Below are 21899 nucleotides of genomic sequence, written 5' to 3'. Positions count from 1 at the left end.
CAAAACTGATTATGTGTAGAAATAGTTTGCTTTGAAAATCACATTTTCACTCCATGACAAAAACGAACTTTATGCAGATACTGATCTGTATCTATAACGAACCATGATTTCTAGATTATCTTGCCATTCAGGGGCCATTTGCTGCCAAATGTAGATGTGGAAAAAGTTTTCAGGCAGAACTTTGCAATCATTATGTCATCGAAAACATTAAATGCATAATTTTATGAAGCTACTTTATTTTATTTTTAGACATACTTTTGTCCGTATTCAGAACATTATTACGTGAAAATCAAATTGTAGACTGTATATCAAATTGTAAACGTTTTTTGCAGATGTGAGTGCAAATGAAAATTACTGCAAATTATCTTCGAACTAAACACTGACTACTTCAGCATTCGGTAACTTACTCAAATACGTTACTTTGGTCTAAAAATACTTCAGTAAAAGTAGGTCTTAACCAAAAGTAAAGTAAAAATACTTTACCAACGCGTACTTTACGTACCTACTTCAGCCAAAGTAGAAGAAATTTACTGAAGTAAAACTACTTCATTACTGACCACCACTAGCTATCTCTAGTCTAGAGAGATTGTTCTAGTGTTGGTGTATTTACAAGTTTTCTATTAATTCTTGTCTATCAGAAAAAATGAAACCTGACACAAAAGCCTTTCTGATTAACTGCTACGAATTATCCTAACAACTATTTGTGGTCCCTTTGAATATTAATAAATGGCATTTCAAAACCAAAGAAGCCCATTTACTTTCCAGCAAATAATGCTTTTACAATGGTCAAAAAAAGAATGTAACAAAAGACTGTTGTACAGCGCAAACATATTACATAGCAATTGCACAAATTTCACAGACTTGACATCTATTAAATCCTATGCAGAACATATTTCTTTGACAATATTATTCTACTGAAAAAACTTGTGTTGCATATTGGCAAATGACTACCAAGTTGTGCCAAGTGAATTATTATCAAATTATGCAGGAATATCATGCACAGACAAAAAGTAGAAAATGAATGAAACCAAAATTTGCCTGAATTACCACGGAAAATGACATGCACTGGAGAAAAAAAAATTATACTAATACGTCACGCAAACATGAACTCAAAAAACGTAATATTCCACTTTTATTTTGATTATTAATAAATAATGCTGTTACAGATTTACCTTGTGGCACCATTTTTTTGCAAATTAAGTAAACAGAAAATATTCACTGCAACACAGATGAATTTACTTTAAGTATTTGATGTGCAGTAACACCAAATTAAACTGAAATAATCAAAATATTTGGCCTGACCAAAAATCCTTTAATTTCTGAAATTGAGCATGGTTTGAAAATACAAATGCATGGATACCAGAAAATTGCGTGTTACAATTGTTATTTTGTATAAACGACGGTTAGTGAATGGTTTCAAACTGTGCAATAAGCTTTTTGGCTTCTGGTGATATCTCTGTCAATGCAGAGCGTGCATCATCAACAGCTTTGCGATAGACTCCTTTCCTCTTTTTTTCAAACCTGTAAAATGCAAGGACACGATAAAGAAAACAACAAACACATTTTTTCGTGATCGTGGAAGCTAGCTCTGTTTTTAAACGGAAAAATCCAGAAGATTCAGGAAATATGAAGATATGAGCGAGATAACAGAGAATAAGGACCAATTAGCATTTAAAAACGATACCCAATGTTTAATTACACCTAACCCACTTATAATAATATATGAATTACACCCAAAACAAAAAGGCATCCTGAGCCCTAATAAGATAAGACCTTAACAAAAATACCGATCAAAAACCATTTCAGACTGGCATAAAATATGCCCACTTTAAAAAATAATCGCAATCCAAAGATTGACAGGAAAATTTATTCCTAAGTCCCATTTAGATGCCAGTTGCTTATTGGAATATAATTCAACATTTTTATAATTACCTGACAGTAAAACTTTTTTCAAAAGACTGCACACAGCGCAAAGGAATAGTTGATGTTGTTCGTGATCGAAACCATGCAACCATCGCTTCTTGTTGTAACACTTTTCCATCTGTTTTGGTGACTATAAGCTTAATTATGCGGCTTGGCCACCATGGATATCCTGACAACTTGCCCCATACAACATCGCCTTGCGTAAAAATACCCGTTGGATTTTTACAACTTGTGACATAAATCGTGTGGCTCATTGGTTGAGGAGATGTTTTAGGTTTTAAAAGTTTTTTGCTAGACGTCACTTCGCTTTCTTCTAATGGCAGCAAATGTGGAAGGGTGTTGCTTTTCAGTGAATTCTCCAATGTAGGTAAAGGGAGGCTTATGCCATTTTTTTCATCTAGAGGTTTCAATATAACTCGTAAGTGCTTGTCTTTTGCTGACGTATTTTTACCAACAACTGGATCAGAACTTGGTGAAGGTGGGAGTGGTGGCAAAATTATTGGTACATTAAAAATCGGTGACTCAACTGAAAAAGAAAAGGATGAGTTTTTTGCACGCTTAAGAACTTTCATAGCATGCTCTTGTTTTCGATTTTTCTTTTTGTATTTTTGCTTAAGTTCTGCCGTTTCAGACTTAACGGCACTTGTAATTTCAGATTGTGCTTGATCAATATGCTTTTGTTTTGTTTTTCTAGATTGCAAATCTCCAACCAAACTATTCGATACAGAGGCTGGTTCATTAGTTTGTACTGATCTAAGTGACACGTTCCCTTTGTCAAATGTCCGCCGAACATATTTGCGCTTCACTTTGCCGGTACAAGGTGAAATCTCAACTGGTTTCACCACGGCATCATTGTCTGTGTCATGTACTGAAACGTCTTCCTCGAATTTTCTCTTTCTTCCTCGTTTCGGTTTTTCCGGCACAAGAAAATGTGGAGCGGAACCTACAAGATTAACACCTTCTTCTTCAGTAGACAATGGTTTTAGTCTATTGAGTTTTCGTTTCACCAGTTGTTTGTTATTCAAAACAGGATTTTCTTCGGTGACAGATGTTTCTTGAATTTTAGCAGTTGCATTATCAACTTTCACTGGTGAATGATGAATACGTGATGGAATTTTTACAACCCTCCCTCTTCCCCCAGGCGACTTATATGTAATTTTAATAACAGGACTTCTTTGAATCTTTGGCTTGTAAACCGGTGATGTTCTAGGGATTAGATTTTTAATAGGTGAGACTAGTTTTTCTGAAGCTATCGGTTTTGCATAGTTGTCATCATCTGAACTAGTAGATGGAGTGTCATTTTGAAATTTGACTCCCTTTTTTGTTGATCCATCATCAGAAACGGTTTTTGGGTCACTTTTAACAGACGAGCCTGGACCATTGGGTTTCACTTCTTGAACACCTTGAATGCAGTCACAACATTGGCATGACACGTTATGGGAAAGAAACTTCCAACCTCGTTGCCGTTTTAAGCCTCCTTCACGACTTGGCTTTAAAATATTAAGTCTAGCTTTTCTTCGCGATCGCCTTATTCTCCGAAATATATTACGAAGGGGCGGTTGTGGTACTTCTTGTTTGTAGGTTTTCCTCAAAAGTAGAGGTTGTGGAAAAGGTGTTTTATAACTGGGTTTGGGTGCATCTTGTGAATGGCGAGTTTCCATTTTGTTCTCTTCTTCCTCTGTTTCAGGGTTGCATGGAATTCCATAGGGTCCATCCCTGTATAAAATTTAAAAAAATCCCTTGTTTGAAACCAGCCAAAACTGAGAATTTAAATAAATTGAGTTGTTGTATAAGAATGTTCATTGAATTTAAAAAAAAATATAATACAAAGAAGTAATAACTTTTGCTAGCCTATACACAGATACAGTAGGTGTGTAAAATATATTTACCACAGACATCATTACTCCCATTTACCTTTTAGTAGTGTCCATGAGTGCGCCACAAAATTTTTTGTTTTGATGAATTAAAGAAACAATAAGACAATCTTGAAAAACATTTTCAATGGAAACCACCATGTTATCACCCTTTTTTAACTGCTGACGAGTCTTTCGCTGGGGTGGCATGTTTATGTGTTGGTTATGTTGCATGTAGGCAGTTAACTCCTAGTATCAACCAAAGCTCAACAGCTTTACATAATACAATAAAGCATGAAAAAGACTCAAAACTAAATCTTAATCACTTAATCTAAAAAATGTCAAAATTTAAGTTTTTTCCAAAATAACTTTATAGTGGTAGCCTAATATACTCAAAAAAGGTTAACCTTACCATTACCAAAATTGCAATATAAAGGCACTGAGAACAAACAATATGACAACTTGAGGCCTAGAGCAAAGTTATGGTACTTCGCAAATAAAAAAATCAGCTGGGCTACCACTCCAACGAGTAAACAAAAAGCCATGGTATGCTATAACGCATTTTGTAAAATAATTTTGTTAAATTTATGTAGATGATTACCACCGCCAAAAAGTTACAAATCAATTAAAAATAAATTTTTTCATCTAATATTATCTATACCAATACTGTAATAGAACGCAGATGGTAAAAAATCAGAAACGGTGCTTTCAACCTTCACTGCTGTTTCTACATTTAACTACTTCCCATACAATACATCTTATTGTGCCTAATGAAGTTGCTTTTGTTGGGCTTAGATAGGTTCAATGTTAACCCTAATAAGAAATTCAAAACAAGCATGTAAAATACGAAATTAACGGAGTTCATTACCGTTCATTTTGGACCGTACCGTTCATTTTGGACATTTAAACTTTTTTTGAACATTTATAATCAGAAGTTAGCATATCAACAGATGTACGCATTTAGTCGATAGGGTTATAACGGATCGGTACGCCCCTGAAAATACCAAACAATCTAATAAAATCAGCTCAAGACATTAGGCTCGGTGTAACTTTTAATTGGCGGGCCAATGACTTCGAACAGTCATGAACGAACGTCTTGCAGTCTGGGAAGCTATCTATTATTGCAATAAACGTACAGTAGCTACTATGTGCACCACGTACCGGTTGGCGGGGAGACTTCAGTCAGCAACAAACTTATAATTATGACATGTTAAACCGGCAACTGATTGGGGTGCCCGAATCAATATAAAATAAAATGTGCCTTCACTATTGGTAAGTACAGTATTTAAAGTGTTGTACAATTCAAGTTATAAACTCAGACGTTTTCTGCCCTGCCAAAAGTGTGCACCGTACAGTGAAGTCTTGTACTGGTAGTCTGGTACATTGTTGAACTGTTCAGTTTTAGTAATTATAGTAGGATAGTGTAATGTCAAGTTTGTGGTAGCTGTAAATGCATTAATTGCTGTCTATTAAGGAAACCGTAACTTACCGATATATCAATCATAATTTGTTTCTCTAAAACGCTCTGAACAGCAACCCTGTCTAAAGTCAGAAGGCATTTGCAAGTTTGTTTTAATCAGGTAGATCTGCATTAAACGCCACACAATTATCAACCAAACGTTTGAAAAAACTCTTATTGAAGGAAGGTTGTCTCCTAACAACCACCAATTATATTTTACATAATTTTTCAAGCAAACGGTGATGGACGTTGAAGCATGACGTATATAAACACGACTATTAAAAATTAGGAAGCTCTCATAATTAGGCTACAAATTACTGCAAATTCTATTTTAAATGTAATGTTACGGAGCAGTTTCTAAATTGTGCGTAACAGCAACAACAACACCACCAAGTTCTCGCATGGTAAACACTTGTAAATCCGTTTTGTGAAGATGCAAAATATATTACAGATTGCTACCAACGAGGAGATAGCAGAGAAAGGCAGAAAATACAGGTTTTGCTTAACTTTCTCTGATATATTATTGTGAACAATGTAAAGACAATCATATGGATTGAAACGTGATGCGCATTCACAAATATTAATGTCACTTCATAAAGTACAGCAAAAGTTACAAGAAATTCAAGCAAATTTCCGTCAAACCATGAAAAACAATAGATTTGTACTTTTCACTTGCACAGTAAAGTCTTGAAATTACGTAGGACCCAAATAAACAGCTGACTCCACATGGCGTAAGAAATGACGACCAAATAAGGCTTTAGTAGTGGCAGTAGAAAGTATTGCTTTTATACACTAAGGGTACAAACAAGGTTCCATGAAAAACAAATGCAGTTCAGGAGCTTTTCACACCAAACTGCTGTCTTGATTACGGGATGTATTGCATATATGCAAAGTTTCTTTCAAAAGTTAAGACAATTATTTTAAAATATTGGAAATTTTAGATAGATCACTCCACATGTCAGCGTAATATTGAAAAGGCCACAAGAAAAATTTGAAGAAATAAAAAGTAATGAAATAATAATTATCCAGATAATTATGCAAGCAAAAGTGCAAAAATGTCAATAAAAATTATTTTCCTCAGATAGAAAAATACGTCACATTTTTAAAATATAATAGCACAGTTAATGATAATAGCCAATAACGTTTCTGGACTGTATGAATATTGCTGTTTGAGCAAGTTTTAATAATTTATGATATGCTTTGGGTTGGTCATTGCCTCCGAGACAGCATTATGAAAGAAGCTTATACATGGCAAATCAAATAGAACACTGCAATGATGCCAAATGAAATGAAACTGAATCATAACGAATAAAACAACAACACGAAACCCGATAAATAAGAGCGCCTTGTGCAAGTAAAAATAAATAATTACCAACTGTTAAAAAGTCCTTCCCAAAATTTTAACGTTTTGATCATTGCAAACGGTATCGTCGTTCGTACTAATCTTGCTGAATCCAAGTTTCGTGTAGACATCAATGTAATGGTGCGAGTCACTTGGAACAATTACGTGGACTCCACTTGAGTCTGGTTAAATAAGTTCAAAATTAGTATCGTTAGCAATTCAAATGTTTAGAAGCGTGAATTAGTCGTGGTTCATGAAACCAGTAACTTACGATGGGATTTTAATGCTGAAAGAAGGCACACGGTCATGCTTTTAGCGATGTTGTTGCTTGCTCTTGAATATAAAGCTAATGTCATCAACGAAGGGTAGGCAGATGCTAAATCATCCGAAGCGTAACTGAATCTGTCTTCAGAGCTATGAAGTTCCACAATCATCCTCTGGAGGGGTGAAAAATATAAATATAATTAATCAATGAGCATTGAAAAAATATTTGACTAATATTTAATTATGTTTTTAAGTTGTTCATTTATGAAATCTGATATAAACTTTTTTAAGACTGCAGGTGAAGTAACATAGTGCTTCCTCAATTATCCAATGTAAATGAGACAGTGTTTTTAAACATTTGAACAAATAAGAAAAAACGGATGATTAAATTCTTATATTGAAAGGATAAAACAATTTTTTCACATTTCATATTGCCTTTCGAATATGAAGTCATCTCAAATGTGATAGAAATAGTGTAGAATTTACTTAACAAGAAACTGCAAGTACAATAACTATCTTTAGAATAGGCAATATCAGAAACACTGCATATCTGTAACCGCAGAAGGCTTCACAGTTTGTTTTGCTATTTCGATACGTCACAAAGTTGCTTCAATATGGATCGTACAATCAAATGACAGTTACACGAGGTAGAGAAAATTTAATCAAGGAAGCAGTGTAGCATCCATCACTGGTTAAGTAAAAGAGATCTCACATTTTCATTCTCAACGTTTGTTTTAAGAATACTGCTCAGTTGCATATGATACTGATGTCAGGGTCAGTAGAACACAAAAGAAAGCTGACCTCCACTTGTGTCATTTCATCATCATTGGACTCGGGTTTCTCATATTTTTCTCTCATCTCAGGCAAATAAGCCAACTCATACTTCTTCCAAAACTTTTTCGCATCGAGAGCGGCGGCCAAATACCCACACAAGCCTTCCTCATCCTCCACAACGAAGCAATATTCCGGACTTAATGTTAAAAGTGCACCTACTAATCTATTCAACGTAGAAACAAACAATATGTTATTCATTTGCAGTTATATCGCTCATGCACATGAAAATCAATACGTTATAAAATGAAAGTAAATAAGAATAAGTCAACTTTAAACTTCAAACAAAAAAGATTTTTGAAATGAATTTGAGCAATTAATAAGCATTTAAAAAAAACCTGTCTGCTGGCAACTGCTTGTGTTCTGAAAAGACGTCAGAATACACGCCGTCATTGTGAGTTGAACAACACACTTCAAAAACGGATTTCTAAACGATAGACAGGTATAAACAAATATAATTAGACAAGTATAAACAAACACGAGTGAAAAGGACACTAAATAAAAACAATCTTACTTCATCTGAAGGAACGTAAGGTCGAACAATGAATGTGCACACTTGTGGATCTAAAGGCAGAGTTTGGCAGAAAAGGTCAAACGATGAACTCACTGGCAGCAACCTCTACAAAAGAAAGCTAATAGCTACAAAATCCTGTTGGAGAAGCTTTATAAGTTAAGGCCTATATTAGTGTAGTGTTGAGTGAAGATGTGGGAATATTGTTTAACAAATGCAAAAGAAATTTAAAACACAAAAAATTATTTTGACCAGTCGAAACTACCTGAAATTCCCCAGATAATCCACCCCTGAAGACCCAGGGTTCTGGATCAGGCCCAAGCCACCCGTAACCAGCTGCAGACACTATTAACAAGCACAAGTACTTAAAACAAAGATACAATTTGAAAACGTGTGAAATTCAGGAACAAAACTTTAGTGAAAATAATTCAAACCTGTTTTGGCAAGTTTTGTGTGGTCCTTTTCCTGTTCACTGGCAGAAGGCACATCTGGCTGCACTTCTATCCTTCCTGTAGAGTACAGTTTTATATAAAGCCCGAGGACACTTGGGTTACATTTTTACACTGAATTAAATAAGAACCTTGGCTAAAAACTTTTAGCAGTATCATAAAATTAATAAAATTTCTTGTCTAAACTAAGCCAAACTCCTCAAAACTACAGTAAAATATCATAATACTTGACAAACATTAATTCTTGGGCTGCTATCTCTGGTGCAGTGGGATATTGACACAGCACAGACATACTTAAAAATTACTAATTAACAGGTATCAATTCTCATTGTCGTTTCTAATAAAAATATGTCTTCACATGTACAACAGTACATAGTTAAAATATATTTAAACACAAAAACATACCGAGCCATTTAACATAAGACCTTAGCATCGTCACCACCCCTTTAATATCCCAGAGATATGGAAATATATCGAAGAGTAATGCACGGTTAGGGCATGTGCATATCTTGTTAAAAATCTGTTGTATATCACGACAGTTTTCATCAAAAGCTAATGCTTTCTCAGACCAATCTAAAGCCTGTTGAAATAAATGTTATACTTCATTATTATAACCATAATATGCACACCTCACCTTCATTATGTACATGATACACATTTAAGAAGTTGTAAAGATGGTTTTATATGATTTACCGGTTAAAATCAATTATTAAATGATGAAAAATATCAGAAACTTCAGTAACCTTGTCAAGATATTCTTCAGACTTCTTGTTCTTCATGCGAGACAACTTGATGGCGTGTTCTTTAAGCCATTTAAACTTTCGAACCATATCTTTGCCCACATTACCATGTTCGTATGGAAGAAAAAAGCACTCAGCAAGCAAGCGTAAGTCACTGACAGTTACTGGGTTTTTTTCATACTGTAATATGATTTTGTCCTTTTGCTTGGCTGGAGTTACCATTTCGTCACCTGAACCATAGAGACTTGTTTCGAAACTTGACGTTTCCTTGGTATCATTTGTTTGCGCTGGTTTCAAGGTGTTCTGAGAACTAGCTGGGGATGCTGCCACCATTTCTTCAACATCTATTTGAATGGTGCTGCCACTCTGAGCTGTTGCCATGGAAACATCGCTATCAACGTCATCAGTTTGCATAGGAGTGGATGGTTCTTGGATTTCTTCAGTTTCCATCTAGGAAATAATTGGTTGATATTACTACGAATCCTAATACTAATGATCCCGCTACACAAGAAACAGAATGACAAAAATTTAAATTTATCCAAATTCCAATTGTTGGATTAGATTTAGGAATAACATTTCAAAAATTTTAGAAATTGTGATCAATGGTGAGTCAGGATTCTTACTATGTGGTTTGGATTATTCTGGCATTGCGATTAAAGAAAGCAATAGCAAGTGTTCAAAAAAGGTTTCTCAAGAATTACAACAATACAGAATTGCATTGAAGCGAGATTTCTAAAAAATTACAATTTAGAAACAATACACTTTTAATGCTTAAAATAACAGTTATATACATAAACTAAATCAGTTAAATAAAAACTATATAAAATAAATCTGGCTACACAATGGTTACGAAGAAAGGAGATAAACCATCAACTATTTAAAGCAGTGCTTTTCAACATTTTTGATGACAGCTCGCACTTTTTAATGTGAAGAAAATTTCATCCACACGTGTAAAAACATTTGGCAGGCTAGCGATTTCTTCATTCGTTCACGTTTTGTTGATACAACTAATTCAAACTAAATATTTTATAAAACAAATCGTATACATGTATGTGTCAGCATTTTTAACCCCAATTTGGCCCATACAGAAACAAATTAAAACACATTTAACATAATGTTACAACATTACATGAGAGTTTTACTTTGCTTTAAGCGCACGTTACGTCAGAGAATATATACATTTATAAATATGCAAGGACTATCTTAAATCGTTTTCAAGACAACACAAAGTTAATGGTCGGATTGCCCAAAACCAATGAAAAAATAGTACAACAAATTTTATTTCGCTCATTTACCCTAATTCGCTCATTTTCCACTTCTATGTCGATAAAAGAAAATCACTCATTCTTGTGTCTATAACAGTACATAACTACTTTTCAAATAAATGTAAAGCAACGAGATAAGCCATTGCTTGCAAATCAATCAGCGTTGCTTAAGAATGATTGAAAATAGAGAGACAAATTTCATCCGCACCGTGTTCGTCATCTACACTACATTTTCTCCTGTACGCACTAGTGTGTACAACCTCACAGGTTGAAAAGCACTGGTTTAAAGCAATAATTTACTTGAAAAAAGGCTACACACCCAAGTAATCATGGTACAGCAAGAAATCACTGAATTTAAAAACGGTGTTGTTATTTTTGACTTTTTGTAATTATATATATTTTCAACCTACACTGATTTGTTCTTGTGATGCTGGATTTTTAGGGGAACCTTCCATTTGCATTTTCTCCTCAATTTTGTCTTCAACAACTTCAGCCGAGTTAATATCATTCATTTCTATGTCTGCAGTTTCGGACTTCTTCATGTCGTCTGTTTCCTGCTCAGTTTCATTCAATTTATCATCGTTGTCACTGTCTCTTCGGCAAATAGGCGAATCTTTCGGTGTATTTGACATGTCAACATCAGTGTTGGTTGCAAGCTGGCAAACAGAATCCATATCAGACTGGATGGCAAGATTTTCTGATTTCATTGGTTCATTTCTGTTGACATTTTCATCGACTGCCGGCGGAAAGTCTTTCATAGCTTCTGCCACGAGACTCCTGCCAACTGACGGGAACTTTGACTGAAGCAATTCTGTTTTTCCAACACTCAAAATTGGTTCAGTGACAGTTTTTGTGATGCAAACATCAGGGACTGGAGGACGTGTCGTAATTGGCAGCACAGGAATAGGAGGCATTGCCGGTGGTGTTCCACTTCGAGGAACAACCTTGCATGAAGTGTACTTCACACAGGAAAAAATCGGCAACCAATCTTTAAGAGCCTAAACGAACATGATGAAGTATATATGGTTCAGAACTTTAATGAATAATTGAAGCCTGCAATAAGTAAAAATTGTATATAAAATAGAATAAAACAGTACAGCGCAGACAAAAATGTTAATCTGTAAAATTAGGCCAACAATAAAATCAGACTGGGCACAACTTAAAAAGTAAAAAATCAAGGTGATACCTTTTCCAGGGCAGCATTCGGGTCGTAATCCCCATGTTCAATGTCTGACATAGATGGGTAGCACCCTTCATGCGATGAATAATCGCTGTCTGTGTCACTGTCTGAATCACTCTTTCGACCGCTGTCACTACTTAAACTGCCATCGTCTACTTGAGAATTTGCAGGTTGTATATCTTCACTTCTTGCTTTACTGGAGGTGACTGCAAGCTTGGAAGTAGAGACCACTTGACTCTCCTCATCTGGAAACAAATTTTAAATACAAAATAATCCAGTAGGTTAACAAAACGGAAATCATTTTTACTGCACAACCAGTGTTATATCAACTGTTCCGTTAAAATAGTCACCTTTCAAAGTAGTTTCACTGGCACTATCTTCTTCTTTTTCATTTGTGACATCTTTTTTTGACCTTGAGCTCAGCCACCAGCTTGCAACTGTATGCATTGCGACAAAATTTGCCTCAAACTCACAATTTGGATTTGTCAAAACGCCAGTGATGTGTGGAATAAGATGTGTGGAACGACCTAAAAGAAAAAGCAAATGCAATTACTGTACTCCATGAAATTTCAATAAATCAACATTATTCTACAAGAAATCAAAATGATCAGTTGTTTCGGTACCTTTAAATGGTCCGAGAAATACACGTTTTGGATCATAATCATTAGCATGTATGTTGTCCCAAATCATGACTTTTCGGCGAAGAACTTCGTTCAGCAACTCGATAGAATTCACAGTGATAATATTCGAAACAACCTTTGCACCTTTTAATAAACAACTAACATCAATAAAAACACAAGGCACCAATATATACAAATATCTTCACAGGGCAAAATTACTGATAATCTTGCGACAAGAAAATATTTACAAATTGTAGCCAGACGTACATAAATTAATTATATATACAGCTACATTTTGCATGTTCTTACCTGTCCACATGACAGAAATCTGTGGATCTAAGTTTGTCCCAAGTGTTTGTAAATACAATGAGCTTTTTACATCAGGCATTGCCATAGTACCACAGTATTCTAAAAATTTAATCAAATGTCACAGTTCAGTAGGTAGTCAAACTTTTCACAATTGCTTAGCTACATGCAGATATAAATGCTGTATATTAGATTAAAACTTGTGCACTTTGAAGCTAATTTACAAACTTATACAGGGTTTCTCACAAGTTGGTAAAATGGGCAGAAATATCCCTGAAAAGATGGCTGGGCACTGTCTTGGCATTTTCTTAACAACTAAATGGGACACCAATGACCTGAGGTTATTTTTCTACTTATATTTCATCTTTAATGGCTATTCTATGAAATCATATGCTATTCTATGAAATCATATGCTATTCCCTTCAACCAGGGGTTCTTAAATTTTTTGAGACGCGCCCCCTTTGTCGATGGCAAAGAACTTGGGTCTCGTACTATTGCAAAATCCAAAAACATTAAACAGAACAACAATTTGTTTGCATATAACTTCATCAATGGGAAGGGTCTGCTTCTTGAAAGCTAAATATTTGACAACAGGCAGAAATTGACTTTTGAGCTTGGTTGTGAAAGCGTGTTTGGTCATAAAACACAGAATTTGTCGTTTCTCGCGCCCAAAGGGGGCAAGCCTCCTATTTTAAGAGTCAGAGCCTTAAACTATCAATTTATATCTTGTCACCCAGTAAGATATTAATGTTTTTTATTTATCAAAAGTATTGTTTTACTAATTAAGCTTTACAAAAATACAAGGATTACAAATACCGTATATACTCGAGTATAGGTCGACCCCTAATTTTTCGTTGAAAATCAGAGATATTTTTATTCTCTCGTGTACAAATCGACTAGCTTATTCCCGGAACTACCATTCGATGGTTCACCTAAGTATTGGAATCGACACACCGTAAGAAAATTTCAAGGATAGGTGAAAGTTTACCACTAAGTGAACTGTTACAGATTCTCTGCTGCCAGGTACGTTTTCTACCGCTTTCACGGCCCACTCAAAACCAACGAACGTTGTGAAATGCAGCTCGATTGTATTTTCATGAGAGATTAAAAACTCATCTCCGTTTAGGGCTTAAAGATAGGGACAGACATTCAAAATAAGTTGATAAAATATAATAAAAACAGCAACAGCAGATCCGAGAGACCAACAAAAAGGACAGGTCCTCGCTCTGAACACTCGTACCTAGACTTACTCCGAAGGCCACATTTTCTCAGGAAGGCAACTACTCACGCCTGAAGCAAATGTGGGACACCAATCGAAAAAGGACACGCAATAATTACGTGTTCAACCACATCGAAACACTGAGGCGCCAAAAACAACAAAATCAAGGCAGTGGACAAAAGAAATCAGGTGATAACTAACAGAATAAAAGCTAACTGGTAATTAACTAACAAAATAAAAGCGTGGGAAGTTTGGGAACACACGAAAAACAAATAAACAACAGTGCGAAATATTATTTTGCCACAGAACTTTTAGCCTAGCTTGCCAGTACTTGCGTAGCAATTGCGTAACTGTAAACTTCAGCAGCACTTCTTTAAAACAAACCTACGAAGAACTCGCATGACGCAAGTCATATTTGTCTCGTGCGTGCAAGTGTCATGTGTTATTCATCTCGTGCAAGCGTGCGAGTTGTTGTGAAGTTATTTATACAAAAGGGCCAGTAAGCGCAAAAAATTCACAGTTCAAATTCAAGTACGCGTCAGTCACGGTGCTGTTAGCTGGACTTAGTTTTACTCTGGCTTGTCCCGTGTAAAATCAGTTGCGAAAATCTCGACCTATACTCGAGTACTCTGTTTTCAGTATTTTACTTGATAAAATTTAAATTTTAATGTTTTATGCAGTTATAGCATTATCGTTCAGTGTTGATTCTGTATTACACAAAAGTGGTTATTGGTAAAAATTGGCTAGAAAAAGCTTGTAACTTCAGGCTATGCAGAAGAAATTTCTGACACACTTAAAAAGCTTTGGTTTAATGCAGGTATAAGCATTTCTGAAGACATCTAAGTTCAGCAACATGAGTGATAAAAACTGATAACATTTGAAGCATTTTTATAAGCCATATACTGTAGCTAGTGACCTAGTCAGATAATGGTGTTACTGTTAGGCATCATTTTTGGGAGTATAAGGGTTAATACGATCGCAGTTATTAAAAACTCAAACCTATTCAATATTCATATGAGCTATAGTATCATTCCACTTGAGAACACATTATGAAGACATGGTGGGAATATTTATTCAATAACTTCAAGGTAATGAGCATGGTTTATTATCGATACTTAGAGCAGATAAAAATGCTTCAAGATAATCAAAATTTTGAATGAATGAGATTTTATTTTGAAAAAGCTGGTTATGTATCTTTAGCAGGCAATTTGAAGGGACTAGTTGAGCAGGAATATAAGCAACCTACTTAACATCATCTGAAAATTTCAAGTGATGAAAAGTCAACTTGTTAAGCTTTCGCTGTATAATTAGCATGTCTACTTGCTGCTTTAATTCAGACTTACCTGTAGGACAAAACAAAAACCTGGGTTTGTCAAGAGCCTTAAACATTAAATTAGTAATGGAAGCTTGAGCATTTGCAGATGATTTGAATTCTTTCATATCAGCAGCACACAACACGGGATCAATATCATCAAATAAGAGAGCAAATGCCTTGCAACCAAGCTGCTTAACCTGGAAAATTAACGTATTATGGTTTGAAAGAAGAAACAGCAAACAAGATAATGTTTTGGAAAACAAAAATAGCACAAACAGGCTGGCTTAAGTGATTAGAAAGCAGCTGTTTCACATTACTTGCAAATAAGCAGTGCATGAGCATAGGCAGCATTTGATGAACTAACCCAGAATATTCTGTATTTGTATGTTAAATTGCAATGATATGCAGTGATGAAAAGATGTTTGATAGGGATGTTTCAGCATTCAGCGATGCTTAACTAATTATAATTTATGCATATAATCATGAAAGAATAAATAATTAATAGACCTGAAGAAGTTTTTCTTTCAATGCACTTGTTTCCTTTTTGGACCCAAACACCATATCTAATCCCGGAGAAATGGCATAAACAAAAGTGACACTATACAAGTCTGCTTCCCTTATTAGTGTTCTCAGGATTTCTGAAATAAGAAGAAAATTAGCCAAGGGTATAATATACAATCAGGGACTGTTCACTGTCCACTGCCTAGATAATGAGACCACAACACATCTAACAATAAAAGTCTGCATGAGAGGAAAATACACTCAATCTAAATCAAAAGAATCAACATTTATGGTCAAACGTCCTAATTAGGCGCACGTTTTAGGAAACTTTCCAAAATTTACAAGTTTGCTTGCGCATCAACTTGCAATAAGTCACACTTGGGTGAAAGATGGTTCCTACTTACACTTATTAATAATAAAATTTTTAAATAACAGCAACTACTTTTCGTGTAATTAGCAATTTGCACTGCAATTTTATTGCGGGCCAAACACATTAAATTCGCCGCCCTGGTCCACAAACACACGCGGTGAGTATACGTGTTAACAAAAACGATTCAATCGATTTGCTTCACGAGGCACATGCCAAATAAACGGGACAGACGATGCACAACTAAATACGATAACGTGCATCTGTACTTTATAATTATTCTCGGTACCCAACTAGCTCAGAAATTAATTAGTCACTCTGGTAAATCTAAAACTTTCTTTGTTCATTACTTCGTATGCCTAATGCTATTAAGTTGCAATGCCAGTAATGGTTCGAATTAAAGCTCACTACTTTTTGTTAATATGTGTTATGTTTGGTGGAGGTAAATGTAAATACCGCAAAATTATACTATTGTCTGACAAAAATAGAATGGCGTGCTGTTAATATCAAATTCAATCATGTGCCTCTTTGAATTTTTTGGCGTGTGGCCTTTTGCAACTTATTCTCTATCGAATGACCTTATTCATGAACTCTGATCGAATTGCGTTGCTTAACCTAATAAAATGGATGAGTACAACAATAGACTAAGACAAAATTTTTCACCTAATTTACAAAATTTATTGAAGTATTAAAACATAATGAAAATAATGAAAACAAGTGAGGCGTAAAATCTGAGAAAAATTAAAACAAGTGAGGCATAGCACCTGAATTAAAAAGAAAAAAGCATCAATAATAAATAGAATTGAGATTGCTGCAAAAAGTTGCAAAACAAACAAACAACAACACACAAGCATTTCACATCAAAAGGTTCGTTGCCAACTCTCGTCTATTTATAGATTTAACATCATTGAATACACGCTTCCCTGCAGCGAATTTCGGAACACGCCACTTGCTCCCTTTCAGCGGTTCTACCCTCAAGCGACCACTGATAATGTTGCAGAAAGGAAAGAAATCAAGATCTCTTGGCATATGGTCAGGAACAGACGCTAAAACGTTTCCTTGTCCAACGTGTGGTTTGAGACAATCAATCTCCAGTCTGTGGACAGGACCGTTTTGATCTTCTAGAAAGTGACGAGTAACTTTCCCAATATAAAGAGAGGTTTTTTTCTTGTCTTCATAAATAACCCCGTCCCATTGGTTAAGCACGTCTTGCTGTTCAATTGGAGGACTGACAGAAAGCCAAGTCTTTCCCAAAACGTCAACGGCACTCTGTATCTCGATTTCATCGACACTTTTGTCAGAAGAACTGCTAATACAACTTTGTTTTCTGGATGGTGTGGATTCTTCCCTTTGTTTCGTCGTTTATGAAGCCAAAACTCGTTTTTTTCTTTGGTCTTCTTTCTTCTTCTTTTCTTGAATTTTCTGTAAGTATTCTTGATGGGTAATTACCTTTGCTTTGAAATCAAATTTTCGTCGTTTTATATGTGGCTTCTTGCTTTCAGGCCCTTTCATTTTGTGAAGCAGGATTTCTTCAAAACTTCTGTCGGCACATGATGGTTTTGATGACGACGCCTTGTCAATAAGTGCCATGTAATGATCCATTCTTTATCAAGAACAGGTGCTGGCTTTGGACCAAGGTTAGCACAGACACTGCATCTGGATTTGGTTGACGACGATGTGGATGGGTGTGAAGAAATAGAGGGTGAAGTTGATTGAGAAGAAGTCACTATAGGTCTGAGAGGTGTCTGTGTTTTCTTTGGCGTAATAACTTGACGCGGACAAGCAGGTCTCTTCGTTGTTGACAGAGCAAGAGCAATTTCTTCCCAATTTTCTTCAGGTTTGCCGTCTTTCACCCATACATGGTATCTTTTCATATGACGGAGGTCAAATCTGTGTTTGGGAAATTTGGAATGATCCAATTGAAATATTCCTGTAGGCTGAAACCAAGCTTTGACATTCTGTTCGGACAAACTCTTTCTCCAAATGTCACATAACTTACCATAATCCAACCGTTTTCACTGATGCCATAAAATGTGTCAGGCAAAGCATTTGTTCCGCGCCAGGTGTTCTGAAGATTCTTTCCAGTAAAAATCACCAAAGGATCCAGAACTTTTCCTGCTGCATCAATTGCAAACTTCTAGCGTACTTTTGTTGTCACGACCTGCACCGCATGTCACTTTATAAGCTGTTTGCCCATGAATGCTCACTACTTTGCACTTTTGTGGATCACTGGGAAAACCACTCTCATCACAGTTCCATATTTGCTCTGGTCCAAGATCCTTTTCTTTCATTATTTTGTCAATGCATTCGTAAAAATTAAAAATAATAAAAGGATTCACGGTAGTTGACTTTCGCGCTGCGGTAATGAGGTTTGCCTTCTTCAGCGAGATTTTGTTTCACTGCATAAACAAGTTTACCAAGTGCCTACCTGTCAAATCGTCTTTGAATTGGGTGACTATATTGCAGTCAAGTACATACTGTTGCACAATAGACTGTAACTGTGCAATGGACGGGCTAAACTCGAGATTGCAAAGCTTGCCAATACATTGCGCTAACTCATTTTCAACCTCCTGATTGAGAGCAGGTTTTCGCCCTCTGCTAATAATAGGCTGGTCTTCTTTAATTCGTTTCACCCTTTTGCGTTAAACGCTTTCGTTCAAGTTATATTTAGCTGCAATACTTTGGCAATTTCCTTTACCTTGCAGAAAATTATCAACAGCATTCTTCATGTCCTCATCGGTCTACAGCAGAGGTGACGAACCTGCGGCCCGCCAAACAATTTTGTGCGGCCCACCAAACGATTTGACAAACACCCATACATGCAAGGCATATAGGACTTATAGGAATTAGGGTTGCCATACCGTCCGGAAAATTCCGGACATGTCCGGAATTTAGGGTTAAATTTTGCGTCCGGGAGACCAGCAATCTTGAACGAAGCGTCCGGTGAGACCAGCAGTCTTGAACTTTCTTTCACCTGTTTCTAATCTTTGCGCAATGCGATATCAAAAGCTGATAGCACAATTGAGTCGCAGCAGTATGTCTTCAATAGATTGCCGCACTCAATCGATGTATTTTTTGCGGCCGCGGGAGCAGCTAAAAATCTGCCAAATGAAGCGGTTGTGCTTGAATGCTAATTATTATGCAAAATGTTAAAAAAATTGTGCGGCCCGCTTGCTCAGCCGTAACTGACAAAGTGGCCCGCGTCATCGAATAGGTTCGTCACCCCTGGTCTACAGTGTTAAGTTTTTTAACAGAACCCTTCTGCTATTTTCAATTTAAACATTCACCACTATATTCTGACATTGCTAAGCTGGACTAGGTGTCCCCCCTAAGCTCGATTAAGCTGTAACGATACTCCAATAACTTATCTCTTTTTGCGGTCATCACAATTACGATATCATCCTTGCATTCCAAACGGGAGAACTTTTATTACTCACCATGCTGAAACTAAAAATGATAAGGCTGAGTGATTTTGAAGTTATAAGGCAGTAAACGCATTAATGCCGGCAGTAGAATTCCTTTAGTGACTAGTACAATGTAGCTTTTCATCCACAATTCGAAAGTAGAGACCCACTTTTCATGTCTTAAATGGTTTAAAGGCTTTGCCATTCTATTTCCTTGTTTAGTGAGTCCACGTTGTTAGGTTTTTGCACTGGACATGGACGGAAATAAACTGCTTTATGAAGCATATTTAACATATATGATAAAACAAAGGTTTACACTTTAAAAGACACCAAAGAAAAAACTTTAGTCACGCGAAAAGTCATCTCAAGACCATTCAGGTGACCTGGGTTTTTTTCATGCAATCCGCAAAATGTGCACCAAATTCAATCGTACGTTATTGTTTCTAACTCTGCGGAAGATTTAAAAATGTTTTACCTGTGATCGAACAAAATCTGTTCAGACAAGAAGGTCAGACCACATGCAGTGGGCTTATCTTTATTGTGTGGTTAGATGAAAGATGGATCAACAAAACAATATAAAAGGCGATAATTTTGTTTGTTTTTTATAATGACAGGTGCGCAATTTTGGGAGACAAATATGTGTGCGCCCGATCTAGGACGTTTGACCATATAATTTAAATGAATGTCAAAATATTACAAAAGAAACAATTATGTAAAGTGTACCTGCTTCGTCATCAGAGTATTTTTCCCTCCAAAACAGTCGATGCTTGTAATCATCCTTAGGTGCATACAAATACGTGTTCAATCCCATTTCTTTCATCCTGTTGCAATGGTAAAAGATAAATTAAAATTCCGTAAGATACACATTAAATTCAGTACACAATTAGCCTAATGTGAACATTAGCAAAAGTTTTACAAAATAGAGTGAAAAGAGGAAGATTTACCTTCTAAATAGTTCTTTACGTTGCTCAGCAGTCCATGGCCTTCCGTAGAAGCCTTCCACAACACCACACATGAACACATGCTCATCACCGGATACTTCTGTTTTTCCACAAGTACCTCTTTCATCTGAATCCTTGAAAACTTTCTTGAATTTTGATTTAACCTCTCCCATACTTTCTTCTGTTGTGTTTGTATTCTCATGTGTATCAGCATCAAGGACACTTTTTTTGTCCTCTTCAGTCATTACGATTTTACTGAAAACCAATGCTTTTCGGTTAGTTTATAGAAACTTTACGAAAGAGTTCTCTAATTTTTGCTGTTTGGAATGCAAATGTACACCTGCAAAAAATTTCCATGTCAATTCAGTCCCAGTCACCTCAAACAATGAACCAATTATCTGCATTTAGACAAGATTTTGTAAGAGCAAAAGATCTCAGAGTATACATTAAGTGGACACTCAGACTGCCAGCTAGCTTCAACGTTACAACAAGCACATACATGTATTGTACAAAACCTAGTTTGCTTCTGATTAATAGCAAAGTTAATGCCCAGTTACTGAATCTGTTGAAATGTGATATTGAGTGTGATACTCCTACCAACTTGGCAAAGAATATTATCATTCAGTCCAGGTCATATTGTAGAGGTTTAGTTGATCAAAAGGATTTCATGTATGCACAGTCAAAAATTTGGTTGTGGAGGTGTTTATAAAATTCTATTGAGCACAAAGCTGGACAGAAGGTACTTTGAATGTACTGTCGGTAATAATACCGATACTTGGAAAAAAACTATACAGACAGTAACATTCTTCGATACTGTTCCAAAAAAGTAATATTGAAAAAGTCGATATTGAAAAAGTACCACAGGATATTACGTTGATACTATAGTACTGCCCACCTCTGACTAAGACCTCTGCTGCAAACTAAAAAAAGGTGTGGAAAGAACATAATCTAAATGTGCCTTGAACACAATATGTACCGGTTTTAAACCATGCAACTTACTGTAATGTTTGTATAGTGTAGCTTTCAATAAATCACTTAAGTTGGTGTACAATACTTTATTATAAATAGGCTTGCCCAGGAAATGTTTTGTGTAGCCTATGTAAGTTCGGAAAACAATAACAAATCGTGTGCGATTGTGCGTATGGCCATATTTTTCACAATGGGTTATAAAGCACATATTTCGCCATTAGGCATAAATTTCTTGGTAGCGCTTTTTGAAAGGCAAAAGGGAGAGTGCCTTCTTCCAAATGGTGGAAAAATACTTCACTGAACTTGCCTGTCTAGAAGTTTAAAATCATTAGAGTGTAACCATTTTTTCTTCTGCCTTTTGAATGGTCTTAGAACTACGACATCTTTCAGCATGTTTATGGTGTGCTTAAAGCAAACTTCTGACATCCTGATTTATCAGC

At 35.8% G+C, this 21899-nt stretch overlaps 2 protein-coding genes across 2 annotated transcripts; both read right to left on the bottom strand.

Annotated features, from left to right (window-relative positions):
- Positions 1-732: 732 nt before the first annotated feature.
- LOC143460897 (PWWP domain-containing protein 2A-like) lies at positions 733-4103 on the bottom strand. Its single transcript, XM_076958573.1, has 3 exons — positions 3838-4103; positions 1933-3639; positions 733-1521 (listed from the first exon to the last, which is right to left on the bottom strand). Exons 1-3 carry the CDS (start codon positions 4008-4010, stop codon positions 1404-1406), a joined length of 1998 nt encoding a protein of 665 aa, XP_076814688.1. The 5' UTR covers positions 4011-4103; the 3' UTR covers positions 733-1403.
- Positions 4104-5331: 1228 nt separating this feature from the next.
- Positions 5332-20849, bottom strand: LOC143459364 (protein O-GlcNAcase-like). Its single transcript, XM_076956485.1, has 18 exons — positions 20494-20849; positions 20273-20370; positions 15785-15915; positions 15306-15474; positions 12747-12845; positions 12441-12581; positions 12168-12344; positions 11824-12062; positions 11048-11635; positions 9376-9822; positions 9038-9212; positions 8618-8692; positions 8449-8528; positions 8187-8291; positions 8011-8099; positions 7643-7838; positions 6849-7014; positions 5332-6759 (listed from the first exon to the last, which is right to left on the bottom strand). Exons 1-18 carry the CDS (start codon positions 20733-20735, stop codon positions 6614-6616), a joined length of 3363 nt encoding a protein of 1120 aa, XP_076812600.1. The 5' UTR covers positions 20736-20849; the 3' UTR covers positions 5332-6613.
- Positions 20850-21899: the final 1050 nt, after the last annotated feature.

Source organism: Clavelina lepadiformis, chromosome 5 (assembly GCF_947623445.1).
Source record: "Clavelina lepadiformis chromosome 5, kaClaLepa1.1, whole genome shotgun sequence".
NCBI classification, from domain to species: Eukaryota; Metazoa; Chordata; class Ascidiacea; order Aplousobranchia; family Clavelinidae; genus Clavelina; species Clavelina lepadiformis.
Note: the sequence above shows the minus strand (reverse complement) of the source record. Positions and strands in the feature narration are given on the sequence as shown.

Coding starts and splice junctions, on each gene's coding strand:
- LOC143460897 (XM_076958573.1), bottom strand. CDS start 4,010: ATGCAACATAACCAACACATAAACATGCCACCCCAGCGAAAGACTCGT. Junction 3,640..3,837: donor CTCATGGACACTACTAAAAG/GTAAATGGGAGT, acceptor AATTTTATACAG/GGATGGACCCTATGGAATTC. Junction 1,522..1,932: donor GAAAAAAGTTTTACTGTCAG/GTAATTATAAAA, acceptor TGCATTTTACAG/GTTTGAAAAAAAGAGGAAAG.
- LOC143459364 (XM_076956485.1), bottom strand. CDS start 20,735: ATGACTGAAGAGGACAAAAAAAGTGTCCTTGATGCTGATACACATGAG. Junction 15,916..20,272: donor ATACTCTGATGACGAAGCAG/GTACACTTTACA, acceptor TTCTTATTTCAG/AAATCCTGAGAACACTAATA. Junction 9,213..9,375: donor CTGAAGAATATCTTGACAAG/GTTACTGAAGTT, acceptor TTATTTCAACAG/GCTTTAGATTGGTCTGAGAA.